At 43.3% G+C, this 19,073-nt stretch overlaps 2 protein-coding genes across 4 annotated transcripts in view; one reads left to right on the forward strand and one right to left on the reverse strand.

Annotated features, from left to right (window-relative positions):
- The window catches only part of SDR42E1 (short chain dehydrogenase/reductase family 42E, member 1), a 986,520-nt gene that overhangs the window by 716,473 nt on the left and 250,974 nt on the right, over positions 1-19,073 (forward strand). The gene's annotated exons all lie outside the window — the stretch shown is intronic.
- Positions 1-19,073, reverse strand: part of CDH13 (cadherin 13) — a 671,588-nt gene that overhangs the window by 594,409 nt on the left and 58,106 nt on the right. For 2 of the 3 annotated variants that reach the window (XR_014528541.1, XM_083513634.1), the window contains exon 1: positions 6,553-6,819. The exons of the other annotated variant lie outside the window; for it this stretch is intronic. Coding sequence is in view for 1 of the 2 variants with exons in the window: in XM_083513634.1 (XP_083369760.1) it covers positions 6,553-6,597 (45 nt within the window). In the remaining variant the exon portion in view is untranslated. Of the gene's footprint in view, positions 1-6,552; positions 6,820-19,073 lie in introns of those variants that run through there. 3 annotated transcript variants of the gene reach the window in all.

Genomic DNA, 19,073 nt, shown 5'->3' on the forward strand with positions numbered 1-19,073 from the left:
CAACTGACTTAACGGTGTATCATCTTGTGCAACCATTTGACTTTTCTTTCCTCCAGATCCAGAAACAGCATTTCAAACCTGCTGCCTGTTCAAGCTGCTTCTCCATAATAGCAAAGGACAATGTTTATTTTTTGCTTTCACATCGGAAATGGAAAGCAACAACTACGTACAGAGTCCATAGTCAGAAAGGTCATTTGCCAAGGTTCTTGTTTTCATTCCTTGTGGGGGGGGGGGGGACAAAATTAAAGGACATTTCTGTATCAATTATTCATTTCCACCCTACCACAAGAAAACCTATCTCACTGAAAACGATTAATGATCAAGTACTGCACTAGACTGGTATGAACAAGAGATCAAGTTGAGTGAGTAACTCAGAGTTCAACCCTTAAAGTTATTTTGACATGACTTCTGTATAGAATGTGATTCTCTCCCCCCCCCCCCATCTTTCCCTCTTTTACAGCTGTGACCCATCCCTCTGTTTGAATCTTATCACTGGTTTTCATGCTGTGCAGGGAGCCCTCTTCTGGAGAAATATGAAAAAGTTGGTGGTTTCTGTGTTTTCTATAATTCACTATGTATTTAAAAAATAAGCTTTCCGAGTAGATCATGCGTATGAGACTTTTTCCTTTGCAATTACAGCTCAAGTTATTGTTTCCACCTTTTTCAGCCATGGGCCGGTCCACCGTCCCTCAGACCATGTGGTGTGCCTGACTGTATTTTGAAAAAAATAATGAACAAATTCCTATGCCCCACAAATAACTCAGACATGCATTTTAAATAAAAGCACACATTCTAATCATGTAAAAACACCAGGCAGGCCCCACAAATAACCCCGAGATGCATTTTAAATAAAAGGACACATTCTACTCTTGTAAAAACACACTGATTCCTGGACCAGTCGTGGGCCGGATTGAGAAGGCGATTGGGCCGCATCCAGCCCCTGGACCTTAGGTTGCCTGCCACTGTCATAGAGCTCCATAAGGCACGCATTAGCTAAACAATTATGCCTATTATTTCTAGCCCATCTTAGCAAATGAGCACTCCATGCCCAACTTCATCATGTGGAAAAAAAATTGCTATAAAGCATGAAGCCAATGGCTGGATAAGGTGAACTTTTATAAAGAGTAGGACCTGGACACCCCCCTTCCAGTGTCAATTCTAAACAACCTCAACAGTCTGTATACCTTTCTCCCTCCTTTTAGAAATCAGCAGAGATGTTCATTCCACTCTTTCCAGGCACAGCTCCATGCTTAAAAGTTCCGTGTTCAAGTGGGATTTTTTTTTTTTTTTTTGCCCTGCAAAAACATCTCCTTAGCATTAAACCAGAGCAAACATCAAGTTCTCAGTGGATTGCCATTTGCTCTGATTGAGCTTTAAAGAGTGTATTTTCATGGGGAAAGCTCTGGTGCAAATAAAAAAAGGGGTGTTGCTAAGACACAAATCTTTAAAGTGCAGACCATGCCTGGAAAGAGAAGTGGAAAGGTAAGGGTGGATAAGCCCAAAGTTCATTTGGTCTCAAATTTTAAAACAAATGCACAGACTTCACAAACTTCTACACAGAGCAGAATGTAAGTATCAATACATTTGCACACATGCACTGCCAGTTATGTGCAATGCAGTTTGAGTACAAAAAAGAAGTATATTTCAGGGACAAAATGTATTGCAAAGAAAGTGCTTACAAACACATGCATTTTAAATGTGAATATTTCAGCAGTTTAAACGAATTCACAGAAAATGGGGCACAGTGAATTTAGCATTAAAGGTATGTGAAAATGAATTAGACTGGTCTGTCTATTTCTATAAATAGAGAAGTGGCCAGCCATAGCCATCTAGCCTATCACTTGATATTGGCTTTTGAATGCTCTCCATTGTGACACTTCTCTGTTCCATTGGTACTGGGAAGATGGCAGGAATTTCTGTACACTGATCACACTGCAGAAAGATGTGCAGGTTCTATGTGTATGAAAACTACACCATTTTGCATGTTTCATGAAGTCACAGAAGAGACTGGAGTGGCTCCAGCATGCACAGAACGCTGCCTGCAGTTGAGAGTCCTCCTTTGTGTTAGGGTGTGCAATCCATAGTAAATACCAATGGGACATAAGAGCTTAATGGAGTGCTACACACACACACACCGCTCTTTGTTATAACAGGCACCAGGCATAGCTATGGGCCCACTTATGTAACATAGGGAAATTGCTTTAGGTCAGGAGTGTCCTTCCAGATGTTGATAGGTTGCAACCCCATCATCCCTCACAATGTGGCCATGCTGGCTGAGACTGATGGGGGTTGGAGTTCTACAACCTATCCCCATTTTAGAAACTTACATGTGCTGGTTCCCACCAGTGATGATCTGGTCATGTGTTGATGTACTATGGCCAACTTGTGGGAACCAAGATGCCTCAGTGGAAATGTATGTAGGAGGAATTCTGCATCTTCCTTCTGGAAAAATGTACACATTCCAGATGTGGCCATAACTCCCTGCTCCTGACACTATTCCAAAAGCACAGAAAGGGGAATTACAGCTCAGTTCCACACACCCAGTCTGCAATTATTACTATGATATGTAAGAAGAGTCTTCAACACATCTGAGCCTCAACTGTCCCCCAGAACAGCAGAGGATTGTCTCACAAAGTTCTGTTGGGAGTGCATGATCTTTGTGCCCCCCCCCTTTAAAAAAAAATAATTTTCACCTATTGAGTAATTTATGCATGTTTAGATTGTTGATGGGCCTACAACACACTGCTCAGAAGGTGCTTTCTCTCCCTAATCACCGTGACCCAAACTTAGATCGTTAACTCAAACCTGAATTATACTCTTCCCTGGAAGGCATTACAGCAACAGATTTGCATCGCTTATAAATCAGTTGATCAAGATCAATGTTGCCCATTTCCACTTGCCGGATATCAAGGAATAATGAGTTGTAGCTGCTGCTGAGGAAGAGAAAAATATCACTGCGCCTGTGAGCCTTGCCAGATGGCTGCATGCAGGTAACTTCTCCCATTTTGTACCATTTAGTTCTGCTGCTGCACGGAAGCTATCCAAGGCAAGCAATCCATCTGAGTAGCCCCTTTAACAGCAGCCTTTTCCTCATCATCTCACCAGCTGTCGCAAGGCTTCTCATCAATGCCTCTTTCTCCTAATATTTCCACCACAAAAGTGTGGTATTTCAATCAGAGAGTCATTGCTTTCCCAAAGAAGAAGAAGAGTGAATCACCTGTTCCAGTTTGCAAACCTTGCTCCTCTCCATTTCAACTCTGTCACCAGGGTGGAGCACTTTGTACATACCCAGAGTTAATCTTTTCTTCATTTGCTTTGCTCCATGTGTTTTGACATTGAGTTCTGGCACTGAAGCAGCTTCTGAGGACAAGCCCTATCAACTGATACCATCTGATCTTTAACAAAGGACATGTTGGCCCACATTCTATCATGTCTATCTTTTGTATGAGTCATGAAATACAGGTGAGAAGGAGAAGCAGACTGACTTTCACACATTCCAGCCATGCTGATAAAAGAGGACTTGTTAGAGCAGAAAACTAACATTTGAACACACCAGCATGTGACTAGAAACAGGTCAGCTCCTGCAGGATTGTTGTTTACCCCCCTCCCCCCCCAAAAAAAGCAGTGCTACACATGTGTGTCTAGAATGCCCTTCTGCTAAAGAGCTCAGGCTTGCATTTCCAACTCACAACATCCCTGTAAAGTCTGTTAAGCTGAGACATAGTCATTTGTCCAAGGGCATCTGAATAGCTTGACAGAGGAGCAGGTTTTTGAACAGATAGATAGATAGATAGATAGACAGACAGACAGACAGATAGACAGTAAGTACCTGATTCCTTGCAAGGAGGGCACAATCATTTGGATTTGAGCCACAACATTTAACTCATCATCCTATTTTCTACCAGCCTTTGCTCTTTTCCTTTTCTCCACCTGCCTCCTTCCTCTTCTCCTTTTATATTTCACCTTTTCTTTCTCCTTGACCTCAGGAAGTCTATCTCTGTGTGCCCAACTACAGAAACCTTAAAGGAAAAATCTTCCAAATCATAGTGTGCTGCTACAAACAAAGGGCAGGAGAGACAGCAAGGTGCATCGCACAAGAGGACTGCAGAGCAGATAACTCAAGCAAGTAAGCCAAGTCATACACTGGGGGAAAGGCACATCTGACACCTTATTTTGTCACCAGTAGCAACATCATAAATACCACAACCCTCTCACACTCCAAAGTGTATGCATATATTCGCTAGTTGCAACCAGTTAAACCACTGACCAGTTGTTTTGGTTTTCTCTTCACATCCTGTCCCATCCATTTTTATTACATGCACACAGTCCCCCCTCTTCCACACAGCACCTGCACATATTTCAAATGGCCTCAGCACATCCAGTTGCCATGTAAATTGCACCCACGCCACAGCTCCCTAGATTTTGTTGCTTCAAGACCACTTCAGTACATTTCAGTTAGTGAACCTCCTCTCCATGGCTTTCACATGGTCAACCATAGTTGATTCTCACTTGACACTGAAGAGCTGTAATCAGCCTTAATCAAGTTGTATTAGGAGACAAGAGCCATAACTCTTGCTGCCCTAACACCAGTGTACACAACTAGGAGCCAGATTCACACAACATTGGGACTTTGTAGTAAAGCTAACATTTTTGGTGGAGCTACTGGTAATGGGAGTTACTGCAGCATTGGTCAAGATCCCAGCTTGCTACATGCTAGAAAACTTTCAAAGAATGAGTTAATTCAATAAATGGAAGGTCTTGTCCTTAAATCACTACCCAAGCAATCACCAAGCCCAACGACACCAATTTGTAGTGCCCCCGCTCTAAGTTATGAGCACGCATGTGACACTACCCTGCTGCGGTTGAACAGAGGGAACTGTGACTTATTACTTGTTTCTGTACTCTACTAGGATCTTCACAGTTTTGTCTCTAAAATACACATGGAGGTCCCATTTTTCCAGCTTCAATAGAAAAAAAATACAGTAAGAGAAGAGAGAAATAGTTGCAACTTATATACCATAAATAGAGATGGCTGTCGAAGTGCTGAGGGGCCATATAGCTCAGTGCTAGAGAACATGTTCTGCATGCAAAGGGTTCCTAAATCCCATCCCTGGCAACTCCAGCTAAAATGGCCAGGTAGCAGTTGCTAGGACTGACCTCTGCCTGAGACCCTGGAGAACTGCTGCCAGTCAGAGCAGACAGCAGTGGCTTGGATAGACAAACATTGTGACCTAGTAGAAGGCAGCCAGATTTATGATGTTTTAGGAACTTAAGAAGTTGCCTTACAAAGTCAAATCATAGCTAGCATTTTCTACACTGGCTAGCAGCAGCTCCCCAAGTTTCCAAGCAGGAGTCCTTCCCAGTCCTATCTGGAGGTTCAAGACCATTGAGGATTGGACCTGGGACCTTCTGCCTGCAGAGTAGATGTTCTACCAGCGAGCTACAGCTGTTCCTCTCATTTGGAAGACATCGTGCACATTAAGTTGCTCTCGCCCGAGGCATTGGTCTCCTATGCACCCTCAAGGGTTAAAAGCAAAAAAAACCGAGTCGAGTCTCCAAGCCAATAGGGAATTAACTTTTATCACCTTGGAGTACCATCCCAGGGATCCAAGAGACAGAGACTTGTAGCTGAATGAGAGATTAAGCTCCCTAAGACAAGCGAGAGGAGAGGGGGGATGAACAAGGGGATGGAGGAGCATCACACCGAATGACAACAAAGGAGCCTTAAACATCACACGCTGCTTCCCAAAATGAAATCCGTATCATATTCACAGAGGGGAAGGCAAGGGAGGAGTGCAGAAGTTGGAGAGCAGCTAGTTCCTCGGCTATTGACTGACAGCAACAGCAGGGCTCCACAGCCTCTTGGCTTTTTAAAGGCTGGGTGTCTATGTCCTTTTTTTTTTTTTTTACCTTTTTGCAAGGGGTGGGGGGTGGGATCTTTTACAGTTGAGAAGAGGGCGGGAGGTAAGGCTGCCGAGCTGCTCATTAATACTCGATTTTACAAATTCACCAAAGCGGTAGGGCAGAGAAGGAGAGGCAGGGGAAAGCCCTTATTCTTCCACATTTTGATTTTAAAAAAATCTTAATCATGTCCCCCCACCCTTCCTCTTTTCTTTTTAACGAGTGTGGGGAGTAAGGAATGTAATGATCTTGTCCTGACAAGAAGCCATAGGAAGGAGAAGCAAAAAAAATCAAAGTTGAAACATTGAAGGTGATAGAATATCTTGTTGCTGGCACCACGGAACCAGCAATCCGTACTCTCTTTCATGTGAAGGAAATACAATTTGCATGCACACACACGTATTATGTCGCTAATTTCCTGTCACTGGAAAGCACACAGAGGCATTTTTCACATCGGAGAATTGCTTCTCACATCCACACTTCATCGTGCGTATCTCTGTGTTTTTCAAGTCGGCATGCGATCGTTGAGAAATCAAGACACTTCCAGATAGCCAAATGCAAAACATCCCCCCCAAAAAAACCCGAGAAAGAAACACAGATACACACAAGCACATAACCCCTAAGACCAGATCAAAGCACCAAATTCCTTACCTGGGACAGGAGGAAAGCCAGGGTAAGTTGAGCCTTGTGCTGCATTTTGCTAGCCTAGAAGATACTGGAGGCTTTTTCATTCATGCACTCAACTGCACTGAGCATATTTTCACTGTGGAACAGCCTTTGAGGAGCGAGAGAGGAGAGGGAGAGGGAGAGAGACTGCCTTGAGAGCCAGCCAACTTCCCAAATAGATCAGCAGCAGCATCACCAAAGCATTGGATAAAGGCTGATGACCAGAACCAATAGCTTTACAAGGATGATTTCTTCACAAATCATCCTCATTTTTGCATAACACATATCGGGAGCGCACCCCTCGCAAGCAAACACACACACACACATACACACACACGAGAGAGAGAGAGAGAGAGAGAGAGAGAGAGAGAGAGAGAGAGAGAGCGCACCCCAAGAAAGCTCTCACTTCGGTGTGTACAAGTAACAGCTTAAGAAATCACTTCTTCTTTTATGGATTTCTGGAAAGAGGTAATTCTTCCCCTCACCGTTGAAGGAAACGATTTGTACGATAGGGGAGAATAGCTCCTCAGACCCTGCGTGCCAAAAGAAAGACCTTCTTTATTAAAATGTTAATCAAGGGTGTTTTATTTTCAATAAATCAAAGGAATGACCACCACAGCCTTCAGTTACTCCCAGGCTTGAAAAGACTGACAGAACAGGGCTCTTTCAGGGGCACCAGAAATCCTGATTGCATTTGCTGTTTCCCCCTCCATCTCGCAAATCACAAGGAGGACAGATCAATTCTACTTGACGAAAAAATCCATCATGGGGCAATAGATTTTATTAACTGCTCAGGTTACAGTGGGGCTTTGGCTTTCAAACTCACTGAGCAGTCATCCAGGGGTAAAGTTCTCAAAAGTCCATGTCCTTCCAAAGCAGAAACTTTTTTCCTTGCAGGAAAAAAAACACATGCAGTGTTTAAACATTGCACGATGGAGTGCTCACTGCACTCTGCATGCATTGCCTCCATCATACTAACAACAACCCTGAGAGGTAGGCTCCTCTCACCACCATATTGCAGAGCAGGAATGAGGCAGGAAAAAATGTGAACTATCCAACATGCTCACTAATGAGAAGGGAGTTGCCACCACACCTTTAAGAAGACTCAAGACTCAATTTAAAATGGGGAAAGGTTACATTTATTGAACTATAACTACAGGAATGAGGAGGATCCACATAAACAAGTAACTAGACTGAACAAATCAACTGAATCAAAATAGCTTGAGGAGGGCAGTTCCTTATAGGAGGAGAAATCCTTTCTCTTCTTGCTCCTGGACATATAATCAGGAGCCACCTGTGTTCCAGTAGCAAGAATTGAAATGACCTCTTCCTCCTTGTTAACAGGGGCATGGGCTGCGAATCAAACAAGCACACCATGGCCCCACGAGTTCAGTGTTCTCCCTGGCACACATGCCCAGACCACAGGGCACCTCCAATCTCCCACAAAGCAATGCAGCATAAGGCAACCAAAGAGTACACCTACCTACAATGCCTCAGGAATTTAACAGAAATTTATCCTGAGTCAATTAGGGGCTTCCCCCAAAACTCCTACTCAGACCCTTTTACAGGTGTCTAGCACAGCTCACACTCTAAAAGGGAGGAAGGGAGGATGCCATAAAGAAGAGGAGGGAGAGTTTGGGGAGGAATTGACTGATAAATTCATCCATCTTGGCTGGGAATCGGTCTGAACCCAACAATAGACCACCACTAGCTCCTCCCAAGGGCTAAATGAACTTGGCTCTTTTTGGGTGATTGGGGGTATGGCAATTTGCTCCCACCCTAGAGTGGAAGTGGTATTGACAAGGCATTGATGATCCACGATTCAAGCATTCTTGTAAAAGTTTTAAATTTATTTTCACAAAGCCCCACCCATCCACTGAATTGTGGCCACGACAGTGAGTGAGGTTCAACTCTTTCCCCTTACCTCCCCTGCCCATTCAATATGCTATTTCATACCACAATTGTAACCAAGTTTACTTTGAAGAACGCTGTATTTAATGCAATGGGGCTTAATCACAGGAAAGCAGGGTTAGGACTGCTGCTTTATTTGGGACTTGGGGTGGATGAATCTGTCAATTTCAGTTTCTCATTTTTCCTACCTTAATTTTAAATTTAATTCTTCACATTTCTGTAGCATTTTTTTTTTAAGTATCATGAAAGTTTGTTAGCATTTTAGTGTGGGTTTATTTGAATATACACATTTCTACAAGCAATTTCCCCTAATACAATGCACTTTTGTATGTTCTTTTCACAGGTGTATGCATTTTTATATGCACTTCCCCTCTAATGTATGCATTTTTGTATTAATTGCTTTTGCCTGGAAAACTGCATTATAGAAGTCAGAGAAGTGCAAATTTTGAAGGATAATTGGGCTTTAGTTTAAAATCAGCTGAATTAGGTACTTTCTCATTAAAATCCAGCCAAATCCAATTTCTCCCCCCTTCTTAGTCAGGAGTTTTTGAATCTGCCACCCTGAGGCATCTTTACTTAGAAGCAAGTTCCCAAGTTCCCATAGAATCATAGAATCATAGAGTTGGAAGAGACCACAAGGGCCATCGAGTCCAACCCCCTGCCAAGCAGGAAACACCATCAGAGCCCTGTTGACTTGCTCCCTCATAAGCATACACAGGATCATTGCCTCTGCCACTACATTGTACCAACCACATAATGGCTGTGTCATAACCACAGGCAGGCAAGCTCCAGCAATAAATATATGCCCTTCCAATCAGATGATAGGCCCTCAAATATTTTGTAGCTTTCCTTCCAAAACCACTGGGAGCACCTGTTATGAAAAGCCCCATGAGCTGCCTTGGAGTAGTTAGGTGAAACTGTAAGGCAGATCTCTCCACACTAGGGGCAAGCAACCCTTTTCAGCCTTCTCATCTGGGCAACCTATCAGGGAGACATGTGCGGGGTGGGCGGGGCCAGAGACAAAAGTGGGTGGAACAATGAATGTATTTTTATTTATTTTTTAACATTAAGCCTGTTTCTACACACACTTCTCTCCATCATGGGAAGGATGATGCATGGTCAGAGTTCAAGGACACTTTCCAGGCAGGCAAAGCACAAAGCAGGGACAGTAAGAGCTGGTGAGAGTGCTGATGGACAGAGAGAGAGGCCCAAAGAGGTGCAAAGCACCATGCTCTGCCCTCAGATGTGGACTCCCATATCCCTCCCATACAATATGCCCTCAGGAGCTTCTGGTGCAGGAGCCAAGAACCCACAGCTGCCCTGTATGGCAGTGCGATGGGCACACAAAATGCAGAGTCTACCTAAGCAATATGCTAAGCATTTCTAGGTCCTGGGGTGACTCCACCCACCAAGCTGGCAACTGGCTCTCTTCACCAGGAAGAGCTATAAAGGTTTCCCATTCAAGACAAGCCTGCATTTGTTCTCTGGTTTTGACCTCACAGTCTCCAGTCAACAGCTGCCCACAGTCTGACTGACAGGTGCAGCACATCTCAGAACCCTTTCCTTTTAATATATGGGCCCACGCTCTGTCGTGAGCATCATAAAAAGAAGCATTTTGTTAACAGAAGAGGCAGAGGTGCACCTGGGTGTAGTTGGCAGGAGCAGCTGATGTGCAAGACCAGAATAGCTGCAAGCGTTTGGACTTCAGGAATGTCCAGTCAGTGTAACTGCAATTGATAAGTCAGTGGTGTTAGTTTGTTAATTATTTGCTCCCATTTGTGAATTACTTCCCATAAGATAATATTGAAGTGGTTTCACAGTAAAAACACTATAAAAAAATAATTCCACATAAGACAAACAGTTCAAATACACTCTGAGAGAAAGGAGGTGACTCAGCCACTGAGGATTAGTTCCTGGGGTCACTCTGGAGAAGGTGCTCAGGAAGAAAACCGATGGGTTCTTCTCAATGCTCCAAAGGTAAGCATTTAGGAACACTGAAAGCAGTTCAGTGTGCTTCAGTTTCAAAAGAATGGAGTGTAAGTTCTATTAAGTGCAATGGAAATCCAAGGAAAAATACAACTTTAAGTCATTCTGAAATATAGAGTACTCCAAATCATTTGCCAATGTACATGCACAGAATATTGATTTTGCTGAAAGGCAACATGTGCAGATCTGCAGTGATCATAGTGATGCATCCCTAATAATAAATATTATTGTATAATTGTAATATTGTTGTATAATCTTAGAAGGTAGTGTATTGTTAGCAGGGCATTACTGTGAGGGGCCATTGCTGTGATTACCATGAAGGGACCCTGATCTTCTGAATTTGCCACAACACAACTTGTCAGGAGTGGGGAACCTCAGGTCAGGGGACAAATGTCACCCTCCAGGTCTCTCTAGCTGGCCTTTGGGGGAAAAGTTGTGTTTTACAAGCAGTTTGTAAGCTGGAGAAAGTAGGGATAAGAGCACCATGGGGTCTGCCTCCAGTTTTGGATCCAACATTGCAGCCAGGAAAGATACAGAACCCATTTTGAGTGTCATGCTTTGAACCCTTCCACAGGAGGCTCAGGTTGTGTATATAACTGTAAATAAAACATACATCAGAAAGATACCACAGTCTCCATTTGCCTCATTCCATAGGAAACACAAACCCTGGGTAATCCCTGGAATCTCAGCATGGCTGTGGAGATTGGGGGGGTGGGCTATAACAATATCAAGAAAGACATGCACAATATTGTCACTTTCATTGCAACTTTGATTCCATTTGTTGCATTATAAGGTTTTGGGATAAAATCAGATACAAGTGAACATTAGGCTATGCTGGTGAGAATATTGTCCATGCAAGCAGACCCAACAACATTCAGAAATGGAGTCCAATGGTTTCCTGAGCTATCTGATCTTGGCCTTCAGCAGTATATCTGTTACTTCAAAGCTGTTGATGATAAACGAAGCCTTCACTAAGGAGATGCCAGAGGCTGATTCTACTGACCCTTTCCAGGGACTGGAAATTGCTTCCACATGTCACTCATAGGGCAGGATACCTCAAGGAAACTTAATTTAATGACACAACACTTTATCCTCAGAGGCTCTTCTGATTAATTATGCTTTCCACAGCAATCAGATTTCCCAAATACCTAGAAATTGTGAATTACGTGTGGAGCAAATTAAGTAATTTGCCTCTCATTTCAGGGTTTTCTAATTCCATAAAATTCCTGGGGACTTTAACAGGGGGAAAAAACAATTTAATAAAAATATGCATCAAAAGAAAAAGAGAAGAGTTGCCATAGCCAATTTTCATGACTGTAAGGAGTTTGGGAAATTAATAGGCATAATATCAGGGGAAATAATAAACTTTGAAAGAGAAAATGGTTACCAAAAAGATTGTTTTTTCCTCATAAAGGACTTATTATGCGTGCCACCAAGATCATGTTTAGGATTGCAATCACTGCCAATTGCCTCAAGTTACACTTTGAGGCAAATCTGGAAACTGTGCCCAGGTGGAAAATCCAGAAAAGGGGAAATAGGAGGCAAACTTATACTGAATAGCTTCCATTTAGCTCAGTACTGTCTATATTTACCAGCAAAGGCTCTACAGGATTTCAGACATGGAACGTTCCCAACAGTGTTTGAAACTCCAATTGTTCTAGGCGCATTTTGCAACAGGGAATTTCATTAGCACGAGCAGTTTCTGAGCTTTGGGCTCTGCACCTAAGATTTCAGAGTAAAACTGCAGAGTGGAAGAAGAAGAAGAAGAGTTTGGATTTGATATCCCGCCTTTCACTCCCTTTAAGGAGTCTCAAAGCGGCTAACATTCTCCTTTCCCTTCCTCCCCCACAACAAACACTCTGTGAGGTGAGTGGGGCTGAGAGACTTCACAGAAGTGTGACTGGCCCAAGGTCACCCAGCAGCTGCATGTGGAGGAGCGGAGACGCGAACCCGGTTCCCCAGATTACGAGACTACCGCTCTTAACCACTACACCACACTGGCTCACTGGAAGGAAAGGAGGACCTTTTTCTGCCTCCCCATCTCCAGCTACTCTCTGAAGACTGGAGAAGAAGACTCTCTTAAGAATATTAGGGGGCTGAGCAGGGGGAAAGACTAGACCATGTGAAAAATGAAGATAATATTTTAGCTGCAGTTCATTTTCAGCTTTGTATTCTTGTTATAAAAATATGTGCCTTGACATTCCATTGTTGCGCCCACAACCTAGGTTTATGGTGCCATTTAGCTCCTAGCTTTCATATCTCAGTTTCTAACAAACCTACCTGAAGACATCGAGGAATGAACCTGGGACCTTCTGTGTGCAGAGGAGATGTCTGAATTATTTCAGTCAAAAGTGAAATAGCAACATTTGGTCAACATATCTCTACATTGTTGCAGACGTTGGTGTACCATGAGAGCAGATGCTCTTGCTTGGAGGAAACTTCCAAGTTATTTTCAGGGAAGCGAAAAAGAATTTTGGTAAATTCCTTAGCTGAGCCTGGCAGATCATGCCAATGCCCCATCTAGTCCAGCAGTCTGTTCTGAAAGTGGCTGATCAATCCTGTGAGAAACCAGCAAGCAGAACTTGAGCTCAGCAGCATTCTGCCCTTCTGCAATTCCCAGCAACTGGTATTCAGAGGCATGATTCTGCTTACAGTGGAGGCAGAACATAGCGATTGTGGCTAGCAGCCACTGGTAGCCTTTGTCCTCCATGAAGTTTTCAAACCCTCTTTTAAAGCCATTCACGTTATTGGCAATCACCAAATGCCAAACTAATTCTAGTTTTGTTCCCATCCCCCTCCTCGCTGATGAATTCTACAAGGGCAACACTAGGGTTGTCATATTCTGGGGATCAAAAACACAAACACCACCACCTTTGGGACACCCCCCACCATTCCGCATATCCCACGTTTGCCCCCTCCCTGCTGCTAACTCCTTCCTCGCCCACCTGCTTTCCCCTTCTTCCCTCCCCCTCTCGCCCCTTTGCTGTTTTCAACCTCCTGCTCACGATGGGAGGCTGAATGGCCCCAGGAAGGTCACCAAGGCCAGGCAACTGCCATGACTGGTGTGCGGCCTATCGCGGCCCCAGGAAGGGCATGCAAGGCCTGGTGGTGGCCAAGAACAACACCAGGCCTAGCACAATGCTCAACAGGCTGCTCCAGGCCACCCAATGCCTGCTTCCAGTTCGGGGGCACAGCGCCTTCTGAGCATGCCACACAAAAAACAACAACCCAAACCCGGACATTTAATCCAAAATGGAAAAAAAAAAGCCCAGAGGCACCTCAAAACTGGATGTGTCTGGGAAATCCCAGACATATGGCAACCCTAGGCAACACTGAGACTGAGGAGGAGGAGGAAGCTGGCTGACAGTTCCATGCCCTGGACTAGTTGTAAGTAAGAAGGCAGGTAGGTAGAAGCTGGCTGAGGTCATACTGGGATTGATGGGGCAGTCAGGGCCACATGTGCCCCAAAGGAACAGCTTCCACTGGGCCTGAAAGGGAATGGAAGCCCCTTTGTCAGGGAAGAAAACAGAAATTGAAAGACATTTCAGTGCCTGCTTCTGTCTTTTGTTCAGATCGGAACTTAGCTATTCTCCATACATCTGATTACTTTGAATGTTCCAAGGCAGTCTGGCAATCTAAAGGCATCAAAACATACTTTTAAAATAAGTATTTTGAGAGAATATGCTCATTTGAAATATGCATTATACTACTAAATAATAAAATGCATACTTTGTAGTTTGAGGAGTGTTATTTTTAAGGCAGAAGATGCAAAAAAAAAAAAATGGAATTGCAGGTAAAATGTGTGAAATTGGCATAGATAAGAAACAGAGATTTACCCATTCCCCTTCAAGAAAATATTATTACAATTATCATTATTTGAAGCAGCAGCAGCCAAATGGAACTTGTAAGACTGTATATTCCTTTTCTAAGCTGGCCCAAAAAATGATCTCATATTGTTTTTGGGTTTATAAGAGGCTGAGTTTGCAGACCCACACAGACTGAGAAGTATTCTTATTTGCTTCATTTTTCTTGTTTGAATTAGCAAAAAAAGGAAATAAAAACCCCCATGCACATCAAAACTGGCCCCGTTCAGATCAATAAGTGGTTATATGTGTCAGAAGCAAGTGTCCAAGTCAAAAACCCCACTACGAAACCCCTCACGTCAGTTATTTTGAGAGCACGTTATTGACATTTCTCCCTGAGTAGCTAGTCTAAGGCATGCCATTAATAATTTCAAATCAGCCAAGTATGCAGATTTCACCAAGGCAAGCATTTATTTGTGGATAAAACCTATTAGAAACACCATTAACCTTAGCCATTAGAATAATCCTTCAGGAATGGATGGATGCTAGACAACGTCACCTAAACTCCTGGGTCAGCTCCATTCTTTTCACCAATGTCAAGATAGCCTAAGATTTGGGAAGCAGAGAACTATCAGATCATCTGTTGGTGTTTGCCCTTCCACCACTGATTATTCCTGGGGAAAGAAAACTTCATTGAACATTTGAGTTTTGCTCTTTATGGTTTTTGTTTTGAAGGACATTCCAAAATTCTTGGCTCTGTGCCTAGCTCAAGACATAAGTGCTTCTTTCTTTGTTATCTTCATCATGATTCTGTGTATGATGCGGTCATGTGGCCTGCTGGCCTACAAGAGACTCAGAGGACTCAGGAGTTGATCAGCTATCTTACAGACACATTGCATAAGGTGAATTAATGAGGCATCAAACGTGGTCCAGGGACATAAAAGGGGGAAACATCTGTATGAGCAGGTCCATCTGAAGACATTTTGGATGACAAGATGGCACTCCTTCCCCATACAGCCACAGCTTGACCTAGAAGTTGAATCTTAGGCTACATTCAATGGCAGTTTAAGCCATTTGCCTGATGTTTCCCTGTGAATTTATGCATTATATTTCGGCTTTCACATCACATAAAAGCCACTTCCAGAAAACTAATGGAATATAGTGCATGCTTAGCACTCATTTCTGTGTTATTTGATTCCAGAAAAAATCCATTTGCAGCCCCCTTAAATGAAGAAAATTGTGGGAGTAAAGTGATGAAATTTGGGTGCTATACTAGCATACACTTCTTCCCTGCTCTTCTCATGGGCGAGCCATGGGAAACAGAAGCACATAGGTGCAGTAACGTAGCAGAAACATTGTCCAATCATGTTCATTGTTGTGTCACACCATGTCCACCGGTGTGAATGAAATTTAGAGCAATATATTGGTCAAAAGTGGCACAGTCCCCAATTCAATAGATACTGAAGTGTGAAAGGAAGGTTAGACAATGTGGCAGAAGTGCTAGCAACTGGCACCTGAGACAGTCACTTCACTTTGCCTAATGTTAGGGCGAGTCCTGTGTGTAAGGCAGTGGGGAGTTTCAATTGTGGAAGGCTTGTTTGGGGAGTGGTCAGTGAATCAGTTGGTCCTACATTTGTATACTGCTCTGTGCAAAACACAGTGAGACACTTAACCAAGGTTCTCTAAAGCAAGCTTTGCACTTCATCACCATACAATTTCCAGCAGCCTTAAAACAAGTTTCATATATGCACATGTCGTTTTTTAAAGAAAGGAACTGCTAGCTGAGTTTCCTATAACTCCAATGGGAGAAACAATCTTCCTTCAGAGAATGATGAGACATAACTTAGAGCTAGACCAAAGAAGGAAATTCAATTACCCTGGAATGACAGGCAAGACAACTTAATTCCTCCCTGGGGAATATTTGCTATAGTTGTGTTGTACAAGAAACCATTGAGTAATCCACAGAATAATTTATATTTTCCCCCATGCTACAAGGAGTTGCCCATGTGTATTTTGGTATGACACTTAAAAACAAAAAAAAAGTATGGCTGATCCAATACATCACACTCCCTCCACAAATGTCACAACTTTGGGGCAGGGGTCATGGGGGAGGAAACCTTCCAAAATTCTGGGAGTAGTAGATATTTTCAGGTTGGGAACAAAGTCAGGTGAATGTGCATTTGTACTTACAATTTTAAATATGAAGTGGTCAATTGGGAAGGAGGGATTTTTATGTTTAGAAAGTAAACCCACAGCTCGGAGGTGTCCAGAAGTGCAGCTACCATTAAGCAGAGTGTGGCAACTACTTTGGGGGCAATGCGGGGTGCTATAGCCCCCTAGCTGCTTCTCCTGACCCCCCCATAGCCACTCCAGTCTGTTGTGGGGCACAGCTGTATGTGCCAGACCCTTCTTATCCTTTGCTTCTGGAAACCCTTCTCATTGCTCAAAGGGAGCCAGACCAGGAGGTCTCTACTGAAGAGAACTTCAGCAGCAAATCTCTTTCCCAGGAAATTGTCAGAGGTCTATGAGAGTTGGCTGAGTTCTAAAAGGACAGTTTTCCAAATTAGCTCTGCTGTGAGCTGAGACCTCAAGCATTAAAACGTTGAGGTACGGTACCCTGAGCCAAATGCATGCAGCTGAGCCCACTGGCCCAATGAGAAGCCAATTCCTCCAGCAATGATGGGATCAGAGAAAGTCCAGCAAATAAGCTCTGCCATGCCATTAACTCCTTCCTAAAATTGTTTGTCCAACTTCCTCCTTCAGTGCCAGTGATTCTTTCCCTCACTCTTCACTAAGGAAGGCAGGACTTTCCCCATCAAAGGTCACAGTAGAGCATTAGAATCATAGAATCATAGAGTTGGAAGAGACCACAAGGGCCATCGAGTCCAACCCCCTGCCAAGCAGGAAACACCATCAGAGCACTCCTGACATATGGTTGTCAAGCCTCTGCTTAAAGACCTCCAAAGAAGGAGACTCCATCACACTCCTTGGCAGCAAATTCCACTGTCGAACAGCTCTTACTGTCAGGAAGTTCTTCCTAATGTTTAGGTGGAATCTTCTTTCTTGTAGTTTGGATCCATTGCTCCGTGTCCGCTTCTCTGGAGCAGCAGAAAACAACCTTTCTCCCTCCTCTATGTGACATCCTTTTATATATTTGAACATGGCTATCATATCACCCCTTAACCTCCTCTTCTCCAGGCTAAACATGCCCAGCTCCCTTAGACGTTCCTCATAAGGCATTGTTTCCAGACCTTTGACCATTTTGGTTGCCCTCCTCTGGACACGTTCCAGTTTGTCAGTGTCCTTCTTGAACTGTGGTGCCCAGAACTGGACACAGTACTCCAGGTGAGGTCTGACCAGAGCAGAATACAGTGGCACTATTACTTCCCTTGATCTAGATGCTATACTCCTATTGATGCAGCCCAGAATTGCATTGGCTTTTTTAGCTGCCGCATCACACTGTTGGCTCATGTCAAGTTTGTGGTCAACCATGTACTGCTCTCAAGCCAGGTGTCACCCATCTTGTATTTGTGCCTCTCGTTTTTTTTGCTGATTGAGGATTGCTGATAGAGGATTTCCTTTACCCAGTCCCTAGGTCCAAGATGACAAGGGGGCCTGAAAAGGATTTATTTGTTTATAAAAATACACACACACACACACACACACACACACACACACACACACACTGCTACTTCATTTAAAAAAAGCAAGCCAGAACAGTATACAACAATAGTACTTAAATGCATACAATAAAAAAATTAAAAAGTTGAAATCAAACTTCAGTTAATTATACTAGATAGTTATGTTCTTAATTGCTTGCATAGGCATGGTAAATAAGAAGTGTTTTTAGCAAGCATTTCAAAGTTGGATTTAGTATAGCAAAAAGGTCAGGAATGTGACTTGTTGCTGTTAATCTATTTTACTTATAACCTGCATTTCTCCCATTGTAGGAGTCAAAGCAGCTCACAGCATAAACTAAAACAGATCCAACAAAAACACAACATAAATATAAATATTGTTGAAACCCAATAAAATAAGTAATCCTATTAAAACAGCACTGGGAACACTTAAAGCAATTTAAAAGTGTGTGCACACACAAGGGCAACACCTACATTCAGAAGAGCCTGCCACAACAGCCATTTAGTGGCCAAAGGCCTGTTGCAGCAAAAAAAGTCTTTGCTTACCAACGAAAGGAAAGCAGAGTGCAGGGCAGTTTGGCCTCCCAAGAACTGGAGTTCCATAGCTATGCCCCCCTTCAAATGTTTTACTCGGCTTCCAAAGGTGGGGAAGGTACTAATCATCCTGCAGTCTGGAACCAATTTCCTATCTCTGTCTGAGATCAGACTGGCTTTTCTTTTTTGCACCACTTTCTTACTGGAGTTCGTATCATCTTTTGTGCTACAAAACACACCAGGAGATTTGCAGCTCACCCACTGGGGAGCTGCTTAGATTTTTAAGATAACATCAATAAAATTACAGCCCAGACTTAGGCTTATGGAGGCTATGGAGAAGTGAGATCCCCAAATACAATGCATTAGACGAGCAGAAGGAAAGAGAACATTACAATACTGATCAAAGACACAATAAGGCAGCTCCCATATGATGGATCAGAATGATACAAAAGCAGTGCAGACAACCATTTGCAGGAAGAAAAGCAAGAACAAAGACTGATGCTTTCAAATCCATGAGTAGAGGGGAGAGCATGAGAAGAGACTGCTGAGTACTTCACCCCATATGGGCACCATTGGGATCACTGGGCCAAACTACACATGAGCTTAATTGCATGATCTGATATGTGGGTCAGAT

Source organism: Podarcis liolepis (genome assembly GCF_965112155.1).
Source record: "Podarcis liolepis genome assembly, chromosome: 7".
Classification (NCBI taxonomy): Eukaryota; Metazoa; Chordata; class Lepidosauria; order Squamata; family Lacertidae; genus Podarcis; species Podarcis liolepis.